Source organism: Austrofundulus limnaeus, unplaced genomic scaffold (assembly GCF_001266775.1).
Source record: "Austrofundulus limnaeus strain Quisiro unplaced genomic scaffold, Austrofundulus_limnaeus-1.0 Scaffold0, whole genome shotgun sequence".
NCBI lineage: Eukaryota > Metazoa > Chordata > Actinopteri > Cyprinodontiformes > Rivulidae > Austrofundulus > Austrofundulus limnaeus.
Genome location: NW_013952402.1, coordinates 9,641,319 through 9,665,434, shown reverse-complemented (window position 1 = coordinate 9,665,434; position 24,116 = coordinate 9,641,319). Strand labels below are relative to the sequence as shown.

Sequence of the window (24,116 nt, the reverse complement as noted above, 5' to 3'; positions counted from 1 at the left end):
GGTCCCCAGACCGGGATTTGAACCGGTGACCTTCTTGCTGAGAGGCATCAGCTCTACCAACTGAGCCACCGTGCCGCCCACATTGTATTGTATTGCATATTATCAAAAGGCTGGGAGAGTATTTCATCCTGGGTGGTTGTATTTTATTGTTCTAATTGTGAAATTAATCCCGATAGAAACATACACACTAACAAAAATACAACATTCCTAGAGGCTTCCACTTCCTCTGCTCTCTCTGGCCCCTTTTAGACAAAACAAGACTTGAAGCAAGTTTTTTTTCTTTCATTTTTATGAGCCAAATCCAAGCAAATGCCAACGTGGTGCACGTTAGGCTCTAAAAATATATAAAAAAAACTTAGAACATTTGCCTTAAGCTTAAATACTATCGAATATCAGTGTACACAGTTGTATTGAAGTGAACGTAGAGAAACCCAGCATATGTTGCGCCAACATGAGCAAAGGGGCAAGTAATTGCTGGCACATTGTGAGTGACATCTTCCCAGATGGGAGTATAGCAGGAGGTGGGGAGACTAGGGGGAGGGAGACCAAGGAAAGAGGAAAAAGAAGCTGAGGGCTTTGAGTGACAGTGACAGTGTGACACTATAATAACCCATAAAACAACACCTCAACTCTAAACTGAGACGAATGGCAGGAAAGATACCTAAAGTTCGTTGAACCAAGTGTGGAATTTTTGCTATTTATTAAAAATTGGAATGGAATTGGGGATTCCTCCCACTTCATTTCATGTTTAGGGTTGGAAATCTTCCTTATATCAATCTGATCGTTCTATTCCACCATCTGTTCTAGTCCAAGTTAAAGGCTCGGCTCCCTTCAGGTTTTCGGTGGATCATATATTGATCGCTTGTGCTTGTGCTTTTCATTGAAAAATCTGAAACTGTTCAAGGCCATGCTTTTGTCTAACATGGTTGATATTTTCCTTCAGTTTTGAATGTAGCCAATTATTTTTATGTGCTCTTGATTGGGTAACCTGGCCTATTGACAAGAGGGAGGAAAATCATTGCATGAGGGAAGTAAACAGACAGAGTGAGACAGCTAAAATTCAACATTTGTAACAACATTAGAAATTAGTTTAGAAAATTTCCTGTCTGAAAAAACTTTAGTTCTGTTAAAAATACATATAAATCAATATTCTTGCATGGGACCTTTTGTCCATGTTTCTTTTTAAAATGTTTTCAGTGTTTTCATCTTACTCATCCTAGCTTGTCTTACTCACAGGCGGTTGACCCAGACCTCTTCTCCAATGTCACATATCGGATTAAGACTGAATCGGCGAAGCAACTGTTTTCTCTGAACCGTGTCACCGGGGAGTTGACTCTATTGCAGCTCCTTGACTTTGAGGGCCTGGCAGCTATGGGGATGAGTACCTCTTACAGTTTTCTGGTGGAAGCTGTCGACCAAGGAGAGGTAATGCCCCCAGGCCAAGCTAACGTCACCATCCGCATCACAGTAAGAGCCTCCAGATATATACTTCACCATTACTTCTCAGGGTTCTACTCTGCTTTCCTCGTCTTTATTAAGTCTTTAGAATTGTAGCTTTGACAGGGAAGAGTATACAGTGACAATTGAAGAGATTAGCATAGTTTCACAGGTGTAATAGCGTGCAATGGTCGTAATCCTGAAGAAAAATGAAAACACATTGCAGCATTGCCTCTGCACTGTTACCAGAATGTGCTATCTGTTGCAAAAGATCCTTGTGTTATCTTTGTATAACATGATTTAACCCCCTGACCTGATCACCCACACCAAATCACCGCTAAAAAGACAGCTGGCAGATTGGTGTTTCAGTGTTATTTGAGGTCTGAATGATTCATTAGCTTTGTGACAGCGATTATTCCATGTTTTACAGGCGCTTCTGTTTCCTCTCCAGCCTTTTAAGAGATTACCAGATGAGCGAACAAAAGCATTGTGTTATTATACCAAATATTGTACAGTTTCCCTCTGATTAATTCTTTAAAATGGGCACGGGGCTATCTCTGCTTATCGATTCAGTCCACTCGTTAAAATCTGCAGAATGAAGTTGTCAGTGTTTGCGTGGGCAGGCACTGAGCTTTTTTTTTCTTTAAGCAGATTTTTTTCTGCCTGTAGTGTGAGTTTGTGTTCTGATAAGGACAAGCTTTGTAGCATTCTGTGCGCTGTCATCCACAAATAGTGGTTTGATAGGATAAGAAATTGCCCAGACATTGATATCAGACTGGTGTCTGCCATTCAAGATGACTGAGAGTGAGCCTAATGGATGCATGCAAACTGTCGGACCTGATTCCATTGATTCTACTTCCTTTTTTATGTGGCACCTTCAGAGAGTTAATTCTAGGCATTCGGGCTTGTCTGTATCTTTTAACTTTTTTTATTTCCTTTTTTTACATGCGTTTGTTGGATAACCATTTTTTTTATTTTACAACCAGCTGTGATGGATTTAGTCATACTTATTTTGCTGTTCCGAATTAAACTTTCTTTTCTTCACTCCATGAACATTTGGGCGGCTGTGGTGGAGTGGTTAGTGGAGTCATCCTGGAACCGGAAGGTCGCCAGTTTGATCCCCCGTCCAGCCATCTCAGTCGTTGTGTCCTTGGGCAAGACAATTCACCCACCTTGCCTACTGATGGTGGTCAGAGTGTCCGGTGGCACCAGTGCATGGCAGCCTCGCTTCTGTCAGTGTGCCCCAGGGCAGCTGTGGCTACAATGTAGCTTACCATCATCAGTGTGAATGTGTGTGTGCATGGGTGAATGTCTGTTAGTGTAAAGCGCTTTGGAGTCCGAAGGGACTTGATAAAGTTCTCTATAAGTTCAGTCCTTTTACCATTTACCATTTGTCCTATGGTTCACTTGTGTGGTTGATTTTGTCTTTTTATGACTTCACAACAGAAGCTCCATGGTAAACATTGGCGATAACATGATCAAGCTTTGTTTTTCAACGCAAAAACCAATCATAGGTTTTCACCTTGAAAGCACTAAAATTGTGTATAGATTACAAGAGAGGTAGCTTTCCAGCACTGAGTTTATAAAACACAGACAGTTGTCCTTGGCTCAGTCAGAACACTGGAAAGTAACAGATAAATAAATATCAAGGAAAAAAAATCAAGCTCCTGCTTTTATTCTGTTGATTTACTTTATCCCTGTGAAATGATTTATTTACATAGTAAGTCTTTATTATCGCACAGCAGAGAAAAGATGCATTTACCAAGATTTCTTTGTAAACACATTAAATGCAGTGGAAGCATTTTTTTTCATATTCTCAACATCAGCTAAACCATCATATCATCAAAAGATGTTTTCTGACTCTGTATAGGCTTAAAATGACAAATATCTGGAACAACACCTTAGCTAATTCTAATTTATTGTCATATTAATGGGTACGTGCGAGGGTAAGAATTCGAATTTATTATTTTTATGCAATAAACCTCCGCCAGCTGTATCAAATGCAGTATACTCTCTTATCTGTGTTGTTATTGCTCTGTTCAGTTTATGAGACATGTTTACAATGAAAAAATTGACTAAATCTAAATCTTTGCTTTGATGTCATAGTCTTTTAGACTGTGGTGCACAGTGGAAAAGATAATTTTCATTTTGACCTGATCTGGATCAAAGATTTAAGTAGGTCTCTAAAACTTTCCAGCAAGCAATGAAGAAACTCATAAAGCATTACTTTGTTCATCTTTTTTTTTTTTGATTTAATATATAAAAGGCTATATTTTCATGTCTTAGGTTGGGTTCATTTTAATTGTATGAGTTTTATCCCATTCAGTATTTATTTATGTATGGGTAGTCATTTCCAAATAATCCAAATTTTACTGTATATTAGCATGGTTTATTTATGTCTTTATTTTTTTCTTGCTTTAATCACATTTAAATTTTAAATTCAAACTTTTTCCATTTTTAAGAAAAAAATATTTTCTTATTTGTAAAAGTTTGCACAAACAAACAAAGAAAAAAAGGCAGTTTGAGAAAACAGCCTTCCTCCTGAACAAGCTTTATTCATTGGTTGGGTATGTGTTTGCCAGTTTCATATCTGTCTATATACATAAGATATAAAGAGAGGGACTGAACTACTGCACTGCATTCTACTTTCTAGTCTTTCTAGACTGTAAAAATAAATCAAGATAAGTGTTTAAATGGGCTGCCTAATCTACTTGGGCAGTTCTTAATATACCTGGGCATCAAGCCCAAGCATAGTCTGAGGAAAACACTGGAAAGGCAAATTAGTTCCGCTTTTATCTCCATTGCTGAGACTTTTAACCTTGACCCTGCTCAGTCGGTCCTGATACTTCAGCTTGATTTAATGTTGGCAAACAGTTACTGCTGTGTTACTGATTACGAATGAACCTTGTTTTATGCTGGAAGCCCTGACACACTCTGCACCTTTCAAACAGTGAGAATTGGCTGTTGAAACTTTTTATTTATTTATTTTTTTTTTTTTTACTGTCAGTGTTGAAATTGCACTCCCACAAAAAAAACATCTGGTTGTGGTTTTGCACCATCTGGACATTTCGACTAAATGTGACTTTTATGTTTAGGATTTAGGCACCAGTGTGTCAGGGATATAATATACTGTATGCATTTGTTTAACCATGCTGATGAGCAAACAACTTTTTGGCTGTGACAATATGGACAAATACCAAATAGGGATCTCTGCACTTCTTACGAATGTGGGCGGACTTTGTCCTAACAGTGATTGGTGGAGTTTTGGAATATTGGTGTAGGTTCTTGGGTAGGTGGAGTTTGGCAAAGTTGTGATTGCTCAGATTGACTTGCGTTGTGGGGCAAGTTAAAAGATGAAGTAATGTAATTGTAAAATTATTGTAAACATGCAAATGTAATTTATTGACTTATTTTGTGCAACTAGCACCATCCTGTAAAATAGATGAATTTTTCCAGGCGGGTTGGGGCTGTTTTGACTGAGCCAAGTTATTACTCACACATGTATGTTGTTCAAATTGTGTGCAGCTAGCACCTTACTATCTCAAGTTATGACTAATATTAATATTTATATTTAAAAATATAGGTGCTTTCTGACTGTTTGGATCAAGCTTCACATTCCCCACAGCTGCCCCAGGCTTTTGCAAACCCCATCCAGAATAGTCAGTCTGACCAATCGCATCTTGAACAATCTACAAGCAGAGACACATTCACCCCCAACCCCCGCATAAATACACACATATCCAGGATGCTAATTGTCAATCTGTTTGTTTTTTCCAGGACATGAATGACTTCGCCCCCATCTTCACCCAGGATTTGTATAAAGGCTTAGTGGCACCTAATGCAGAGAAAGGAACAGTCATTACCACTGTTTTCGCTGAGGACCAGGACCCCCCGGTGAGTTTAAAATACTAAGTGTGTCACGCGCTAAATGTGTATTTAATACTCACCCTGTATACAGCACAGGTGAAAGCTGTGAAAAAAGCCTTTCCTGGAGGATTTAATGTTGCTGTCAGAAAACAAGTCATTTTCAGTGGCAGCCTTTTACAAATGTGTTCAACACTGTCGTGCTCTCATTAGAGCTCCAGGTCTCTGTGTGTGTGTCTTCCTTTTACACTGCCGCTTCTAACTACGAAGGGATCTACTTTTGTATCCTCACTTGTATGAGTCATCTACAATAACGGAGGTTGCTTTGTGCATGCCGTGTCATTCACTTTTTAAGTTTTGATTTATATGTTCTATAAGAAGAAAGTGGGGAAAAGGTTGTCGCTACTGAATTTTCTTTTTCTCCTTCCGGTAAAGTCCTGCATGACTGGACTTTCTGCACGTTATTAGTGGCCCTCCTGCTGGTAGGATCTCACCAAGGCTGAATGGGCTTGTATTCCCTCAGCTGCACATGAACACTGAGGGAAACGGATGCCTGTCAGTTCTAGCTGTGGGAGGTCGAACATCTTCACAATGTCACAGTGACTGCTGTACATCTCACTTTCTCTCAGGAGAGGACATCCCCTCCTCCTGCTTGACCTATTCCAGTTGTTGCAACTCTGAAATTGGCCCTCTTTGCCATTACCACTCTCCAACTCATGCAGGATATACTGTATATATATATTTTTCTCCAAGAAAGAAAATAGCCAGCGGTGCTAGAGCTCAAATAAGAAGTCATTGTTGTCACAGCGAGCGCAGTGCCAGTGTGAAAAACATGGTTGAGACAAGAGAAAAGAAGTTGACAACCGGAAGGATTAGGTTTCCTGTCTCAGATTTATATTGACTTTAATACAGGAACTCAAAATAATTTACCAACAGATGACTTATACAGACACCACTGCTAACACCAAACCAAAAAAGAAAAAAAAATACTTCACACACTCGTACAGTCTCTAGCTTTTGCACAAACTCATAAATAAACTGCACACATGGAGAGACAGAGACAGACTTGAAGTCTTGATGTAACATGCTGAATGTGAGCAATAAATATTGAAGATTAGATTGGTTCAGAGCATCTGAACCCTGGAAGAAATGACACTCGTGACTTTTAAAATGAAGATGCAATTTTGTCATTCTGCTCAGCTCTGTAACATCAATGGTGATATTACCCTGAATAAGAGATTGCCATGGAGACAAATGTTGTTTATTCTTCAGCACACAATCCAAGGAGTCTGCTCTTTGTCACTGAAAACCTTTTTTCTCCCATGTCTTGATTCACAGCAGCAGAGCAAGTTCACCGAAATGTATTTAAGTGACTCCCCGTATTCTGAGTCATCTTTTGTTTTTTATCCATTCACAAATCAAATCAATCATTCACCCATTTACAAAATAAACTGCCATAATGAATCTTTTTTTCTAAACTCTCAGCTCAGGCCCTGTTGTTGTTTCTGAGACAAAAATCAATGGAATTTATTCTGGGAATGATATGGCCTATTTGGTATTAATGAAAATTGGAATCTTCTAGAAAAAATGTGCATGTGTGAAAACTCCTCTATTTAATCTTTACTGTAAATAATCAAGTGAGTTCACTCAAGTGGTGAACATGAAATATTCATAGTCAGGGAATAAAATGTCATGCAAGAAAAACGGTGCTACAGCAGAAGAAAAGTATGTTAACAGAAACGGTAGAATGTTGCTCCTACCAAACACTTAGCTCTGTATTCAGTTTCTACATTATAGATGAGTAAATTTGTGAAAACAACAGTTGTTACTTAAAATATCTTCAGTAATATATATATNTATATATATATATATATAGTAAAGTGTAAGCTTTTGTGTTTTGGATTTTCCAGACCTAAGTTGAATGTATGAGTTTCCAAAAGCAGGTTACTAATTCAAGCTGAAAGAACAAAAAATTAGGGACTGGCTGCTTTTAATAAGCTACTTTTCTTTCTTATTTTTTCCCCTTTTTTTTTTTACTCTCAAGCAAGGATCCAGGTCCGTCTTGCAAATGAGATGTGGAACTCAGTGCAGTTTTATCTGGTTAAATAAAGAAAGAAAGAATGCAAAGAACTTAACCATGAATGCTCACCACTGTGGAAGTGTGCTTCAATTCAATTCAGTTCAGTTTATTTATATAACGCCAAATCCCAACTGCTGTCTCAGGGCACTGTACATAAAAAAAAACARTAAATCTAAAGAAGCCACCAGACTGCAATGAATGCTTGTGTATTAATAGTTTGTTTCTTTATTCATTTCTTTTATCAATAAGTTTGCTAAATTTGTATTTTTAAACAACCTTTTGAGGATTTATTTTATTTTATTTTATTTTTTTATTTTTCCTTGGTGAGAGGACTCAGTTACCTCTTAGGAACACACTTGTGCTTGTAAGCTTCCCAAGGGATCCACTACTTCAGGATCCTTTTCTGTTTAGCTTTAGGTTTGTACCTCATTCCTGGAGGGCAAAATTGCTTCATACAAAAAGAAAAAAAGAAAAAAAATCATATATATATATATATATAAAACTCAGACTTCATTTTGAGTCCGGAAGGCTGAAACTGGGATAAGACGAGCTATAGGAATGATTAGTAATCAGAATATGCGTTTGGTCCTAATCAAAGGGTCACATTAAAGTTCACACTGTCACTAATGAATGGATGTGTCCACTCCTCTGGACTAAAAGGATGCATTTAATAGAGACACTTTTTATACTTTTGATGAAAAGAATAAGTTTAATAAATCACAGAGGGTTTATTCAAGGATGTTTGGTGAGGAGCAGACTAATGGGGGATTGTGGCAAGCTAAGAGTTTCTTAAATGGATAAGAGAATGATGACGCATTAGGACAGAAATACATGGCAGAGATTAAAAGCAGTTTTTTTTTGTCTTATATTAAACCAGTTCTTTTACTTGTTGAAACACTCATATTTGACAATTTCCTAAAATACGTATATTTCTAAACAAACAGTATTGCAACACCTTAATGACTTAACCCAATTTGATAATCTTATTTTGTCTATTTTTTGTTCATCTTTTTTCTTTATTTGCAAAAGATGTTAAAACAAATGTTGTTAGCTGAATATGTATTATTAATAAAGTGGTGGTGGGGGGAGGGGGTGGGTATTATAAGTCAGAGTAAATTTTGACTGACTTTTTTTAAATGTACAACCACAATAATTTTCAATATTTCCCCTTATAACTGAAATACAGCCCCCACCCCTTCCATTATGAGTCATGCATAGCGAGGCATTTAAACAGACTCCTCACCGGAGTCAGAGGAGGAAAAAATTGTTTTCTTTTTCTTGTCAATTGTGGCGATGTAAAAAAGACTTGGACTTTAGTTGCATGTTCTGATAAATCCATCTTAATAATTTACCAACTGGCTTCTGCTCTGGTCTGGGGGCGGGTTGTTTCTTTCAGTGACACACGGAACAGAAACTTGCGCTGCACACCCTCCGCAGCTCTGCAGCAAGTGTGTTTCCTCAAATAACATTTCGCCACCAGAGAGCGCACCGCAAAGGCTGAAAAACCCTGAAGTCTGTCAGAAATTAGTGGTGGCTCATAACATGATTATATTTTTATGCCTTTTAAGCTCAAAAAAAGATGATCGTGTTATACTGCAGATCATATTACACATGAATAAATACGGTATGTAAACTTTTCTTTCTTGCAGGGGACTTCAGCAAGTTTTGTACGCTACAGAGTGGACATGGAAAGGTCACCTTACAGTGGCAGCATCTTTGATGTAGAGCTGCAAACTGGTCGAGTCATCACCAAGGTCAACCTCAACGAGGAGCCCAGCGTCACCTTTAAAGTGAGTAGCTGTAATTACGGTGACATTGTTTCGTGAAAGGTTGTTTCCTGGTTGCCATGCTAACATAGCATTTCCTTGAAAATTAGGCATTTAGTCAGTCAATGAAGAGACACATCAAGATATTTATGGGTGGTGGGGGGGGGGGGTTATTTTCTGTTTTAGGGAGCTCCAGCTGAGCTGCATCAACTACATTTAGCACATAAGAAGGAAGCCGTGGTGGTGGCAAGGCAGCCCACTGTGTTGGCTTTAATTTACCGATGGTATGATAGTGAAGAGTAAAAGCTTAAAGAAATATTTTTTGAATGATTAGCTTTACCCTGGTTAAAAAACAAAAATGTCATATTTTTTTAACAATATATTTTATTAACTTCCTCAAACTCAAAATCTGTAATGCATGCTTGATATTTGAGGTATCTTTTTGTTTAGACAAATCAAATACAGTGACTTACATGAAGCTGTAGAATAAGATGTCTTTACCTATATTTACGACTAACCCTGCCATGCAGCTTTAATGTTCGGGCCTTTGTACAAATTTTTAATCCATGCATGTTCAGCCTCAGTAGACATTGAGGACAAAATAAAATCCACTTCTTCAGAACACATTTGGATGATCCTGGATGCACATGACCAATTGTGTGAATCAAATGTTGGCCAGCACTATTCTTGAAGGAACACGTAGTTGTTTTGATTTGCCCTGACGCAGGTGGTAGTTTCAGTTAGGATATTTTCTCGATAGCTTGATTTAGAGGATGGGTGGGAAAAAATGTGTTTTCTTTTTTTTTTTTTTTAAATCCGAGTCCACATGCACTGGAGGAATCTCTCAAAGAAAATATCCTCTACATCAATGTTGTGCTTTTCTGCACTGACAGTTAACACAACAGCTTTAAGAACAGTGCCAAACCTTGTGTTCTGTCTTGTAGGTCCAATTTTTTTCTTCTTTTTTGGCTCCTGAATGTTCGTAACTATCCCCACTTATAGTAAATATGGTTGTTTAAAGTGGAGTTTTGGCAACACTTCATAAAGAGTATTAGAAGAAAGAGTATGTGTTGGTAGACAAACAGATGCTGTTATACATTTTAAGGTACTTTTCACAGCAAACTGCTTTTAAATGTATAAGTGCACAGAAGCGAGATAATAAAAAAGCCTCCAGTTGCATATAGGTGTAGCTATAGATGCATATATTTGAAACATAAATGGGTCTCCACAGAGCTCTCCATCATCACAAAGCTCCTGTTATTTGTTTACTTCAGTTCAATTGGATTTATTTACAAAGAGCTAATTTATACCTGAAATCATTACAGGGTGCTACACAGAAGAAAAGTACCATCTACTTAGACTAACTGGGAAATGAGAGGATATAAATGATAAATAAAAGGAACATAAGGGAATTGCTGCTCAAGGGGAGTAAAGTGGGTAAAGATGAGTCGTGTAACATAAATTAATAGTTTACATAACATGACCTACAGTATGTAAGAATCTCTCAAAATATGCCCAAAGTTATCGTCTAGGTTAGTTTGAACCATTAGTTGTGTCCCAATTCAGAGGTTGCAGCGCATGTAGACTGCAGCCCACATAGACCACACTCTACCTGGGCCTTAGGCAGTCCATGTAGGCTGCATAAAACGGCTGTGACATGAGCGCTGCCCTCTTACTACTGTTACATTTTGAATCAAATTCCTTCAGCTGGAACATGTCTTTTCACGGGAGGTATAACTTCACAAAATTCAGTATTATTAAAAAAATGTACATGTAAATGAATACAATTCATTCAGTATCAGTACATTTAATTGCATTTTATTTTACATCTCATTGCTACAAAAATTCCATCAGCTAATTTGCTAAACATACGCCTAGAAATGAATTATTCGGTCGATAATCAATTTCCAAACTCACAAAAATAGAAGCCACCACCAACTGACCTTAGCAAACACAAAAGTTGCTTTTAAGTGAGGCCGTTTTATAGATGCAGAACTAAATTTTGTAGCTGGAAGTCATTAACACACACTCTGTTTACTATTACAAAGTAATGTTCACATGTAAAAACTGCACTACATCTCTACTCAGTTGTGTGGAACCAGTTGACAACTTGTTTAAAAGTATATCCACCACATTTTTTTGAGTGTGCATGTCACAATATCTTGCAGAATTGCAGGAGATTGGGCATAATGTAAGTTACAAGGTTTGACCAAAACGTCTCTAAATCATCATCATAAACTAATCTTAGTTTAAAACTCTAATATTGGTTCCTTCCGTAAAGCTGTTCTGGTCCTGAGTCCGGGATTTTGCAAAGATATTAGAAGACTTATTAATGTCTTGTWTATGTGTATATTGTAGCTGTGTGTATGTATACTAACCTTTTTTAAACAAGTCCTGAGTTTGTAGTAAAGCAGGTGATGTATGTTCAGGGGTTTTGTTTTATGACTCCCATGTGTTGTCTGTTGTCTGTATTCTTTGTCTGCTTATCTTTCACTCCCTGCTTGCACACACTCCCAGTGAATGTTGATCAGTGCATTCACACTTGGTCTATCGGATGTTTGCAGGCTGCTCACCAGATTTTCTTTTGCCTTTCTTGTCTTTATTAGAATGCTGAATGTGTCTTAAACACACACACACACACACAAAAAACTAAAATAAAAGCATGTCAGAAGCTTCGGAACGGGAACAGTTTTGTGTAGAGAGTAGCGTTACAGTTCTGAACTGTGATCATTCTGTGCTTGCTTTTTCATTGTATAGTTCATGCGGGTTCTCTTGCTCCTCCACAGCTGTATGTGATAGCCTTTGATGACGGGGAGCCAGTGAAGTCGAACAGCACTTTGGTGGAGATCACTGTCCTTCAACCCTCTCGCATCCCAATCTTCACGGAGGAAGAGTACACGTACGTTTCCCTGACACACTGTTGCTGCAGCTGCCTGCTGCTGTTACTTCTCGCACCTCTGAGTGGCTTCGACTACGCTGCCAGACAAGCGGTAGAGACTGAAAATGGTTGCGGAGTGGGCAAGAACACCTTGACACGCTTTTATATCTGTGGTCACATCTTCCATTCAGCTTCTCCGAGACTCAGATCAATATTTAATGGCTTGATAAATTATACATTCTGCTTTGAACTGCTGTGAATTTGCTATTTCTCATGCATTTATTACTTTAGGATAATGATATCTATCTGTGCTTTACTGTACTCTTGTTGTCAGCACTTACTAACTCTGTCTCCATCTTGGTGATGTTCTCGTTAGCATATATATTTATACTTATTTACCAATTCTCCAGGGTACGCAGTCTTTTATCGTCACTATTGTAAAACACATTTTTCTTTCTAATGAAACAAACCGGGTCACTTCTTTGTATGTTAACAGTCAGTTTTGACTAGTTTGTCTCTATTGATGTTATTGTGGCTTAAGATGAGGCCAGGATGTTGTTTATTATTAAAACTCACACAGTTCATTAAATTACCACTAAAAGTTGCTTTGACAAATTATCTGTGATAAGGCAACACTAGAAATAGCTGCTTTTTATGTGTAATATCATGCCACATTAGTTAGACTTCTGTGGGGTTTAGTGGAGCCTTACCAGACTGATGAGCTTTAGGAACTGATGGCAAAGTTTCCTGGCGCAAAGTTGTCATTAGGAGCTTGTGAAGCTTGTTTTAAGTGGATTTGTATGCAGGGTTGTATGTTGAATTTTGGCAGACTGTTTTTTGTTAGACAGTTTGACGTGTCTTTATGTGGAACACAGGGAATGGAAGTCCTGCCTAACCTGCCAACACTTTGCTTGAGGTGTTGCTTCTTTGTGCACAGGTTTGTTTTTCTCCTCAAGTCAGCGTAAGTTATTCTTATTCCTGTTGAAGGTATTTTTGTATGAGTTCATTTTTATATACAGATTAGTAGTGTTGTATAAAGTATCTCAAAGTGATACTTGAGTAAAAGTACAAGTATCTTGTCATAAGAATACTTTGGTAAAAGTTAAAGTCTTCTCAAAAAATGTCACTTGAGTAAAAGTCTTAAAGTAGCTGATATTTTTTGTACTTATGTATCAAAAGTAAATTTCTGTCACAAAATCTACTTAAGTATTTAAAGTAAAAGTACTGAGTAAAAGTGAGCAGCTAGATTTTCCAAAATGTCATTTATTGGGAGGTGACTTCTCCAAAAAATATTTGTTCTAATGACATGCAGCTGTGATGGGTTTGTACAAGCTAATAGGGTGTCAGGATGGTATATATTTATTCTCATCCAACCACAATTAAATTCACTCTCTCCAGGAGACATAATTGATCAGGATAGTATTTTTTTAAAGTAATAACAACTCTGAATAAAACAGGAGAAATTACTTTCTACTTCTTAACTTTTTTTAAAAATGTAGTGAGTAGAAAGTACAGATAATTGTGTAAAAATGTAATGGGTAAAAGCAAAAAGTAAGCTGAAAAATAATTACTCAAGTAAAGTACAGATACCCAAAAATTCTATTTAAGTACAGTAACAAAGTATTTGTACTTAGTTACTTTACAACTCTGCAGATTAGTGCATGAGCTTCATTCAAAAAACAAATGTGTTGGATTTACTTAACCAGGTTACAGTATGTCAGGTTGTTGTATGTTGTTTTGTTTTTTGAGTGAAGAAAATGTCTTCCTGATGGTTTCTAATCACTTTGTGTGTGCACTCACGTCCCAGCTTTATTCAGTGGCTGATACACGGGCTCTGCAGCGTGGCTGGTGAAAGGCCATTGATTAACGTTTTGAATGAGCAGTCTGTTGGCAACTCACACAAAAGGTCAGGACATGAGCGCAGGCCCTCTATAGGGTGTCACATTGACAACGCTAGCCACACACAATGGCAGGTTTGTTGTGAATTATGAGCCATGAGCGTATTAGCCAGGTGCTGAAGTCTCTCCTGCTGGACAAGCATCTCTCCAGTAGAGAGCATCCAATCTGCTCACTCGGGATGAACTGTCTCTTCGTTCTCGCCTCTCTATCTGTCATGATTGTCCTTTCCCAGAGTAACCTTCCCTACACAAATCACTTTCTAAATGTCTAGAAGATCTTGTCTGTCGGTGTGAAGGCAGTTAGTTATAGCAGCAATCAGGTGAGCTATGCCTTCAGCTCTAGAGCACACAATTAAAACAACTCTGCGGGGCTCTGGCTGACTTAATGATTTTTTCTCCTGTTTTATGGTTACTCCTCTCCATCTGTCAGAGGGAAATGAGGTGCTCCAAGTCATTGTTGGCCAAAATAAATGGCTTCTACTGTTGTTGCTTTTGTAGCAACTCATAGACACCTGCTTTACTGGGTGGTGTAACCCAAGGTCTTTAGAGAGAAATGTTTTTTTTCTATTGCCCAGCTTATGTAATGTTTTTGGGTCTGCCTGTCTGTCTGTGTGTGATAGTGTATATCCACAACTTGTATTTTAATGAACTTTGAAAAAAGTAGTCATTGGAAGTAGAGCAACAACGGCTGTGTCCAAAACGGCAGGCCGGGTCCTTCGAAGGCTGAATTCGTCAGCCACATACGTCACAGCGCCACAACAAAGGCCGTCCAAAACCGAAGACTCCTCCGATGCGGTCGACAAATGCGTCCTTCCTTTGGCCCAAATTGAAGGACTGGTCTGATGGATCCTTCCTGGCCCAGCATAATGCATTGCGGCCCGACAGGAGATTTTTTTATGCTAGTAATGGTAGATGAAGAAAGAGAAAAGAATATCTTTAAAATAAAATAAAAAATGGCAGTATAAAAATAAAAAAATTCAAGCAGTTTTAATTTTAATACTTTTATCATTTGTATAGACATGTTTTTTTTTAAATATTATTTTTGTCAGAAAAAACGCGAAATAAACATGCACCTATGGTGGGTCAATAAGTTCTTCAAATTTTACCTTTAAGTTAATTTTATTTTGTGATATTTATAATGCTAATATATTGATTTTTTTCTAATTTTGATTTAAGTTTGATTCTGTTTAATGTCGTCACAGTTGCTAGGTGACATGACGTACGCCGGGGTGGAGGGGAGGCTAGACCGTCCAAATTCACAGCCTCTTTTTTTCCGGTCTTCCCGGTCTACCAAGGATTTGGCCCACCTCGACCGGGTAGTCTGTAGCCTGGCCCTTGCCTTCCTACGCAGCTCCGCTCAATTCTAGTTTCCCTTCAGAGCTCTGTCTGGGACTTCTCCCATTGAGATGGATTTCGCTGGCAGATTTTTAGCCGGGACAATCAGAGAAGCGAACATAAATTTTCTGCGCAGTGTCTGCTTGTGGTTTATTTTGCCCGGGCCAGTCAGCAAACAGAAGGTGAAGTTTTGAATGACGTCGATGTTCTGTGCAGTGTCTGCTAGTTATTTTAGCATACGGCAGTGGAGGAAGTGAATGAAGCCAGTCCGTGTTGATAAAGTTTCCAAATTAAATTAAATTTGTCTGACAAAGCAGCAGCTCTCATTTAGTCGTCTCGTTAGGCTCGGTACTTTTCTCCTCTCAGTAGGGTTGTTTACAGCACACGCCATTTCCGGTTAGCTTCTTAGCTTAGCCTCCGTCACAGCGACAATACATACATGCTTCAGTAGAGGCCACGCCTCCTGCATGAAATGCTTGTCTATGCATCAAGTCCAGACCCTAGTACGAAGAAAAGTGAAGAACAGGGTCTGGTTTTAACCAGGCTAGCAAAAATCCCACAAAATATTAGACAAATGTTAATGAAGTTTTCAGTAAATAATCATTTAGATTGACATCTACAACAGATTAACATTTGGATTCAGTCTAATTTAAGATAACCACCACAGCTAAATGACATTAGGCAACACAAAAGGACAAAAACAAACAAAAATAAATAAATGTTTGACATTGAATGAATGATAATTTTAATTAACACTGAACTAAGATAACTGTTTGCTATTTGAATAATTATGGGGATTTATTCACTCATCAGAACAAACAAAAAAGTGAGCATTGTACAATCTATAGTAGATGGACCTATTCACAATAACATGTCCCTTCGGTGATCCAGTCTAATATATTGGCCTGACTGCAGTCAAGACACAATCAGATTGAATCACTCAAGACACAATCAGACGTCATCTGAGGCACATGTCTCTACAATTCTATTAGCAATCTGAGGACAATTTCATCTTGAGTCACATTGAAGGACCATCTATAGACTGCTTGTCACTCCACCTAAAAGGCAGAATGACCACCTGTTTAATTTCTCTGCTTTGTCAGTTGCAGAATCAAAATTTGAAATATTTGATAGTAGCAGGAGACAGTTTGTTTGCTGAGGGGCTGAGATGTGGTATATTGATGAGGGTTTGCCGGCAACTGTGAAGCATTACATCATCCCCTTGGAAATTAGGGCCTGCAAATGGAGTTGGGGATTAGATCTGGATTAATGATTGTCACAAGTGCTGACCGCATTACAAATCTAAAAGCAATAAATAAATAAATATGTACATACATACATACATACATACATACATACATACATACATACATACATACATACATACATACTATACATACATACTATACATACATACATACATACATACATACATACATACATACATACATACTGTACATACATACATACAGTACATTCATACATGCATACATACATGAATACATACTGTATTTGATCAATATGAAGTGGCTGAAACGTTGATCAAATAAAGTTTTTGTGCATCTGGACCACACTTACTTAAAGGTTTTTTGTTCCCCCAGTGACCAACGCCTCAGCAGAAATGTGATACACTTACCACAATACATTGATAGAAGAGGAACAGTTTAAACTCAAGATTTTGAGTCATTAGCCGTGTTTCCATCAAGGTTTTTTAATGTGCATTTTGAAGTATCGCATCAGAAAAGGTGAGTGGAAATGGCTTGATTCGAAAAAACTTCCTCTAATTCGCATTAAAGTTGATACGCTCACTTGAGGTGGTTTTGGGGTTTTTCGAAAAAGAGGTGATGTGCAAAAAGAGAGATGGAAACACATTTTTCGAATCAGGTCTGACGTAGCGAACATTTACCTCACGTGTTGATCAGTTGTTCCCACTGTCTGTCCGAAACCGGTCCCGGTACCAGAGCAACTGAAGCTGGAACCTCATCCCGTTGTAGGCGTATTCACAGTTACTCCCGTAGCTTGAAAAGAATTGCATTTCTTTCTCTACGTCTCTCAACCACATGTAAAATCGCCAAAACTAGTTGATGACAGAATAATTACAACTTTCCCGATATAGCGACACATTCCTGATAACTTCTCTCCATTTTCCTGAGAAGCAACTTTCACTTCCCGTTTACCACACGCATGTGTCTAACGTAACTGATTCTCTTCAAGCCAGTTGATGGAAACACGTTTGATTGGCATTTCTTCGTTTTTCCTTTTTGCAAATTTTTAAAAATTAGCTCAAAATTTGAATTAAAATTGGATGGAAACATGGCTATTGTTGCTCTGATAAATTTAAAAAAAGGTTAGTTTAGTGAAGGTTTTTGAACTCATAAAGATTGTTCTGGAATTTTTTTATTAAAGGCTAGGTCACCCTACGTTTAACTTCAAGCATAAGATTGTGGAAGACTTTTAGGATTTGGTTGCACAGAAAGCAATTTTTATTTTTTACTGTCTTTGTGTGTGACTGAAGATAGAGGGGATGGAGGGGTAAGCTCTTGTCTAACAAGGGCCAGATATGTGACTTCTCCCTTCCCATTCCCGACTTCCAGTTGTACTAAGGCTAGTTTTCTGGCCTGGTGTTACAAACCTGCGATCTGAGCAGTTTTCTTTGCTGCTTATCTCCCACAGCACTTCCCTTTCTAAGTCAACTCTAAATCGCTTGAGACTTTTGCCTGACTGATTCTGAGTATGTCATTTTGCGTTTGTCCTCCTCATCCCCTCGGTTCACTCACAGCCAAGCTGCTGTGTCCCCTGAGTTTTTCCTTTCAGCTCATATCTCTCCCTGTTACTGTCTTGCTGTCTTGTTTTTTTTTGTTACTCCTCATTTTACAGACATTTTACAGAATGCGAGCATACAGCTTGTGTTTACAAAGCGCCTTTATGTCAGTATATTCTCTCCTTATGAATTAATGTCTTTCCACAATCAAAACATTTATCTTTGTACAAAAATACACTTGTTTATTTTTCTGCCTTTCTTTTTTTAACACAGTTTAAAAATTATTTCATCTGATTTTTTTCTCTGTATATGTTGTTGTTGGTATTGGCAATAATGAAAGGGAGCCTCCTTTGGAAGTGAAACATTACATATAGCACAAAAAACAGCAAAGAAATAATCTACCAAACACAAATATCCTTGTTTTTTCTGCAGATTATTATTATTTTTTTTATATAATAAAGACATTGGAATGTAAAATAGTCCCAACTCCCTCTTGATAAAGAAATCCAGCTGCTGCATTGCCCTACCTCTTTACCAATCCTGGAAAAAAAGTCTTAGATTCATTATCGAACAATGCTCCTATTTACTGTTAATATGATGTGCAGCGTCAACAATAAGTACTCCTACAATTAGCAACATGGTGCCTCAGCTGGTCCCTGCTTCCTTACTAATTACATCATTGGTAATAGTATGCTAAACATTTCCGCTAAAACATTCTGTTGCTTGGAGCACACATGCTGGAAATTTGAGTTTTCTTTTGAGCAAAATGTCAACCTCCCCTTTAGGAACCCCTTTTTAAACGTAACAGAGACACAAGCTTGAGACGTTTTCTAGACATTGTATCAGTTTGTTTGTTTTTATCAAGCCAGTGGTTTTAGCTCAGCTGTAAGATATCATAGAAAACAGTTAAGAAATTTATCTCCACTTATAGCAATTTTAGCAAGAACCAATGGCCTCTCCAATCCAGACATGGTCGTAATTCTCACATAATTAGGAGAATGGCATGCTTTCATAGCATACGTCGCTTTTATTGGCATCTTTAATGCAACTGATGTTTTGCCAGACAAGTATACAAGTGAAAGAGGGTCTCACAACCTACTCATTTATACTCACTGGCATGCATTTAAAGGGTGAGCTGTGAACCTTACAATGTGGTCTCCTACACACTGGCATCCTGCCTCACTGCAAACCCACAGTTAGATAGATCAACCTCTCTATTTATGTCTATCTGTCAGTGTACAGTTGTTCTGTGATCCCTTCCTTCCTCCTCTGAATCACAGCTGTTAGGCGTGGAGCTCTTTCATGCATCTGAAGGGCATAATTGATTTTCAGCTGCAGGTTTTGAATTTGCTGCAAGCCCTAAACCTGTAAACGCCAGAGGCGTGCTGACCTTTCACTTGTCTCTGCTCAATAGGCAGGCATCAGTTGGCTGTCTAACAGACACAAAGTTGCAATCTTTGTACACATCCTAAATATCATATAAAGGTCAATGCAGAGAGCCAGGGAAGGCGAACAGCATGCCCCTCCATTAAGGGTTCAAACTGACTATCTAGATGTGTAAATATACAGAACACGCATAAAGACTTGAAAATTAATAAACTTGTCTGACTGGTCAGTACAGTTAGGTCTGATCAGTAATTTTACTAAACCAAATATCTATAGAAAATCAATCTCAGCCATGTAATCAATTTAACTGTTAATACATTTATCTCTGTGTTGGCACTTTGTACACAAATCCATTTGAACAAACTAATTTTTAGTGTTGACAAAAACCAAGCAGACTAAAAAACATGCTATTCTTTTTTTTTTGAAAATTCATTCCAGAATCTTTATTTTTCTGGATAATATAACTGTAACAATCAGGGTAGAAGCTGGTGTATTTTATTTGGCACATAAAGTTGCTTTTTAGTTATTTTAAATACTCTTTTCATTCTCTTCACTGTTTTTCATTTGTTATCTTTCCCACAATGTGATTGTTCTTTATATTCCCTAACTCGTCTGGTTAGAATAAAGACTTTTATTTAATTAGAAAAAATAGATTGCTTGTATTAAAAGGAGCTCTTCATTAAGTTTTATTTCATGCCTTATCAGTAAACAACACAAAATACTTGCTGACACAAAATAACCCTTCAACTGAAATACATTACTTTTATTATTGCCATCCATGGAGTCACTGGTACTATAAGATCAAAGTGAGCTACAAAACATGTCTAAGTCCCATATCAGCCAAAATATGTTAAATAAAACAAAATAAATGTTAGAGACATTTGAATCACAGCTCTCTAGTCCTCAGATGTCCCATTTTTCTGAAAACATACAAAAGAAGTTTCTGGTCAAACACATGGTCCCTTTATTTAACTACAGTAGTTAGTAATTTCTGTCTGTGACAGAAACCTGCAGGTGGTTGCCTGGGAGAGTAGATCATTTGGACGGCAGCAGTAATTTCACAGTGAAACATGCAGGTCACCAGCTCTGCCTAGATGTCACAGCTTGACTTCACATTGAAAGCGCTTCAGTGGCTGGCCCAGTTTGGACAACACACTCATCAGTCAGCACTGAAACGGTCATTTGGCAGCTCCCCTCTTGTGTGTTAAATGGCTCAGTGGTTTGTACATGTGTGAAATGAAGTCCTGTAGGTTGACAAAGCTAGAGTTGAGGAGTAAAAATGAGGACTTTTTTTAACTACATCTGACTTAATAAAATATACTGAATTAGTATAAAAGTACAGATATGAGAATTAATTTCTGGTCATCCGAAAATATCACATTTTTGTATGACAAGCCAACTCAGTGAAAACACTTCTGAAGTGTATAAACCCAAGGATAGCAGAACTCTCTGGTTCCTCTGCTGAAGGGATCCATACATTGCCTTGATGCGACCACAACTTTAAAATAATGGGCTACAACTTTGCTTCCAAAAACATGATGTAAATCAGTTTGTGTACATTTAAAGGAAAAAATAAAAAGTTACATGTTTTTTGCTTGATATGATTAAAATTGCCCCACAGATTACAGCCTTGTTTATGATTTTTTTTTCATTTAACTAAATGAAAAACATTAAATTACAAATATTTATTAGACAGGTCTTTTTGAATCAATTAAAAACTATATTCTCAACATAGTAGCAAATATTGCAGGATATATTTATATTTGGTTTATTAGTAACTGTACTTCATAACTAAAAATTGTCTAAAGGGTGTGTAAGAAAGCATCTCTAGACTGCCATGCTTGCAAATTTCTAAATTATGTTCTGATAGTAATTCAGTCTCTTCCTCACTTCAAGACTTTTTTTTCTAAATTAAATTTGGAATTTGGATTCATAAAAGCACCTGACTATTTTCCTTCTTCCATTTTAAATAATGTCAGGCACAAAGAAAACTAAGTTTCCACATTCTGCTCACGTGGCTCTGTGTTGTGGTTGTACAGTAAACAATAATTACTATTTTGACAAGTGTTAAACACCTGCTTTGGTTTTTTACCAAAGAATAATATATATATATTTTTAGTACAATGGCCACTAAAGATTTTGGATTTTTAATATATCTTAATAAAAATGATTGAATCACCACTCTACAATACAAACTGTACAAAACTAATCAATTTAAAAAAAAAACATCCTCCATGAGTGGTGATTCCATATTTCTTGCCAGGGGTTTTATTTGTTTTTAGTCTTTCTGTACTTAAATCTTCATATATTTTTCTGTAAATTATCCACAAATGTCTAAGACATGCTGCATTTTTCAGAAACTTGTTAGATCATTAAACTAGTATTTCACAAGGGATTCAACTCTTTTCTGTCTTTATTTATTTAGTTCCTCAATTAATTCCAGCCTCTTTGTGTTGTTCTCTTTATGCAAACCCATGTTACTGACCTGCTGCCAAGCAGTCTAATTAAAAGTTTTTTTTCTTCTTTTTTTTACATTTCACAACAAAGTTTTTTGATTGCAGCAAATGAGGATATATTTGAAGAGTGCTTCCTGTTAGTATGTTGGGTTCATAACTGTGGGCTCTCAGGGGAAAAGTAAAAAAAAAAAAAAACATTTTATAGAGTTTGCTTATTTTCCCCATACTTTGTTTGAGTACTTTGTCATAATCAGCTGCCATAGTTATGTTTTTCACAATGTCTAGCTTTTAAAGTTCTGTGCAAAATATCGTAGCTTTTTTATGTCAAGGTCTCAAACCAGCATTGAGTCACTTCCAGCCTGATCAACAAATAAACAATTTAGATATTTTTCTTTCTTAAAATAGTGATGCCAGCCTTTTGTTTTTCTGCTTTATGTCTTTATGAATGTGCCTTTAGGTGATTGTCCACAGTGATGTATGGGGCAGATGTCATTTAGCAATGCTGTTAATGTAGCAACTTTGCATTAGCGGAAAGAAAGCTCTTAAGGGACATCTGTGTTCCTTAGTTCTAAATAAGATACTACTTTTTCCTCGTTTTCTATTTCATTTTATTTCCCCTCCATAGAAGCACTGAATATACCTCATAATACCATATCAGACACCACCCTGTGACCTTAAGCCTTTTGTATATCTTCTGTAATTCAGGGTCCTGCACTATAATAGGATATTGTATCTTCTTATGTTTACGCTTCTCCCCTGTACTTCCCATCCATTTTTGGTTTTGTCAAACACAACCTTCAGTCTTTAGCTCACAGCAGCTCAAACCTTGAATTATGGTCACAATAAATGTGATAGTTGGTGCACCTCTTATCTCAACATGACACCATGTCTAAATGGGAGGGGGTGGCATTGAGTCAAGGATGACATTTGAAGAAAACCATGACACTGTATTTCCAAGTAAATTTCCCGCTGTTTATTTTAAGTGTTTTCAGCACTAATAAAAATTGAACTTGCGTAATGAGATTTAACTCAACACTTGCTCCTGTGCAAATCATGCTGTGTAAGTGAGCTGACTTTGAATTTGCTGTCACCTTCAGCGCGGAACAATGGTTTGGTTTAACAAATGTTTTCCCTTTTGTCTGCCTCTGTTTGAGGGGAAGCTGAAACGCATTCCCTATGTGTAATTAAGTTCAAGTCAAATCAGTTGCTGTTTGTCATGGTAGGAATTTGCTTCCAGGCAGAAACAAAGAGCGTAACACCAGAGTGATGCATCAGCTAACTAACAAACTAACAACATCTTAGTTTATTCACCCCAACAGTCATTGAATTGAAGTGATTCATAACTGTTAAACAAACTGTGCAACCTTAATACCTCCATCAACATTGAGGGAGAACGTGCTACAGCACATATCTAAGTAAGCATTTATTGTATTTTTAAAGGGGACATATCATGCAAAATCCACTATGTTAGCCTTTAAATACATTTTGTTGTGTACTTGTGGTGCTAGATAGGTCTTTATATTTTGTTAGGGCCATATTTTTTAACTCGTTCAGTTTTCTCTGTATTCTGTGACATTTTCTGAACCATTACATCACAGTATTTACAACAAAATAGTCAAATAAGGACTTACCAACTACATTTCTGTCATCTTCATTTTCTTCTCGCTCTGTCAGACTCTGGCTCCAACATGTAAGGCTGAATGGACGCTGCTATATAGTCATGAACAGAGTTGTCAAGTAGTGAAGTACAAATGCTTTGTTACTTTACTTAAGTATAAATTTTGGTTATTTATACTTGACTGGAGTAATTATTTTTCAGCCTACTTTTTACTTCTGCTTCTTACATTTTTATGCAATTATTTGTACTTTCTACTCCTCACTTTTTAAAAATGCAAAAAATATTTCATTTCTGTTTCACTTTGGCTTGTTTTCATAATTGATGGGTATTTTTCTAAAATACATACAAAAACAGGGGAGCAAATGAGACAATCAAACCATGGTTTAGAAAAAGTGAGGAGAACGCTGGACAGGGAGTCTCTCGTACATCCAAATCCACCGTTCTGAGGGACTCCCTGTAGTTCAACCTCTTTTATTTAGTATTCACGCCCCTGATTACATTGGCCATGAGACTGCCTAAGGGAAAAAGGGGAAATGCAGATCTCATGACAACATTATTTGATACAGATTAAGTCAGGGCCAGCTTCTACTGTCCACAGATGGATGCGGATGCGGGTGAATCAGTTCAGAGTTCATCT

The 24,116-nt window shown here is 37.4% G+C and overlaps 1 protein-coding gene across 10 annotated transcripts in view; it reads left to right on the top strand.

Moving 5' to 3' along the window:
* Positions 1-24,116, top strand: part of LOC106513529 (protocadherin-15) — a 207,090-nt gene that overhangs the window by 127,747 nt on the left and 55,227 nt on the right. For all 10 annotated transcript variants that reach the window (XM_014002479.1, XM_014002461.1, XM_014002432.1 and 7 more), the window contains 4 exons: positions 1,237-1,467; positions 5,215-5,331; positions 9,031-9,171; positions 11,934-12,046. In XM_014002479.1, coding sequence (XP_013857933.1) covers positions 1,237-1,467; positions 5,215-5,331; positions 9,031-9,171; positions 11,934-12,046 — 602 coding nt within the window. The remainder of the gene's footprint in view (positions 1-1,236; positions 1,468-5,214; positions 5,332-9,030; positions 9,172-11,933; positions 12,047-24,116) is intronic.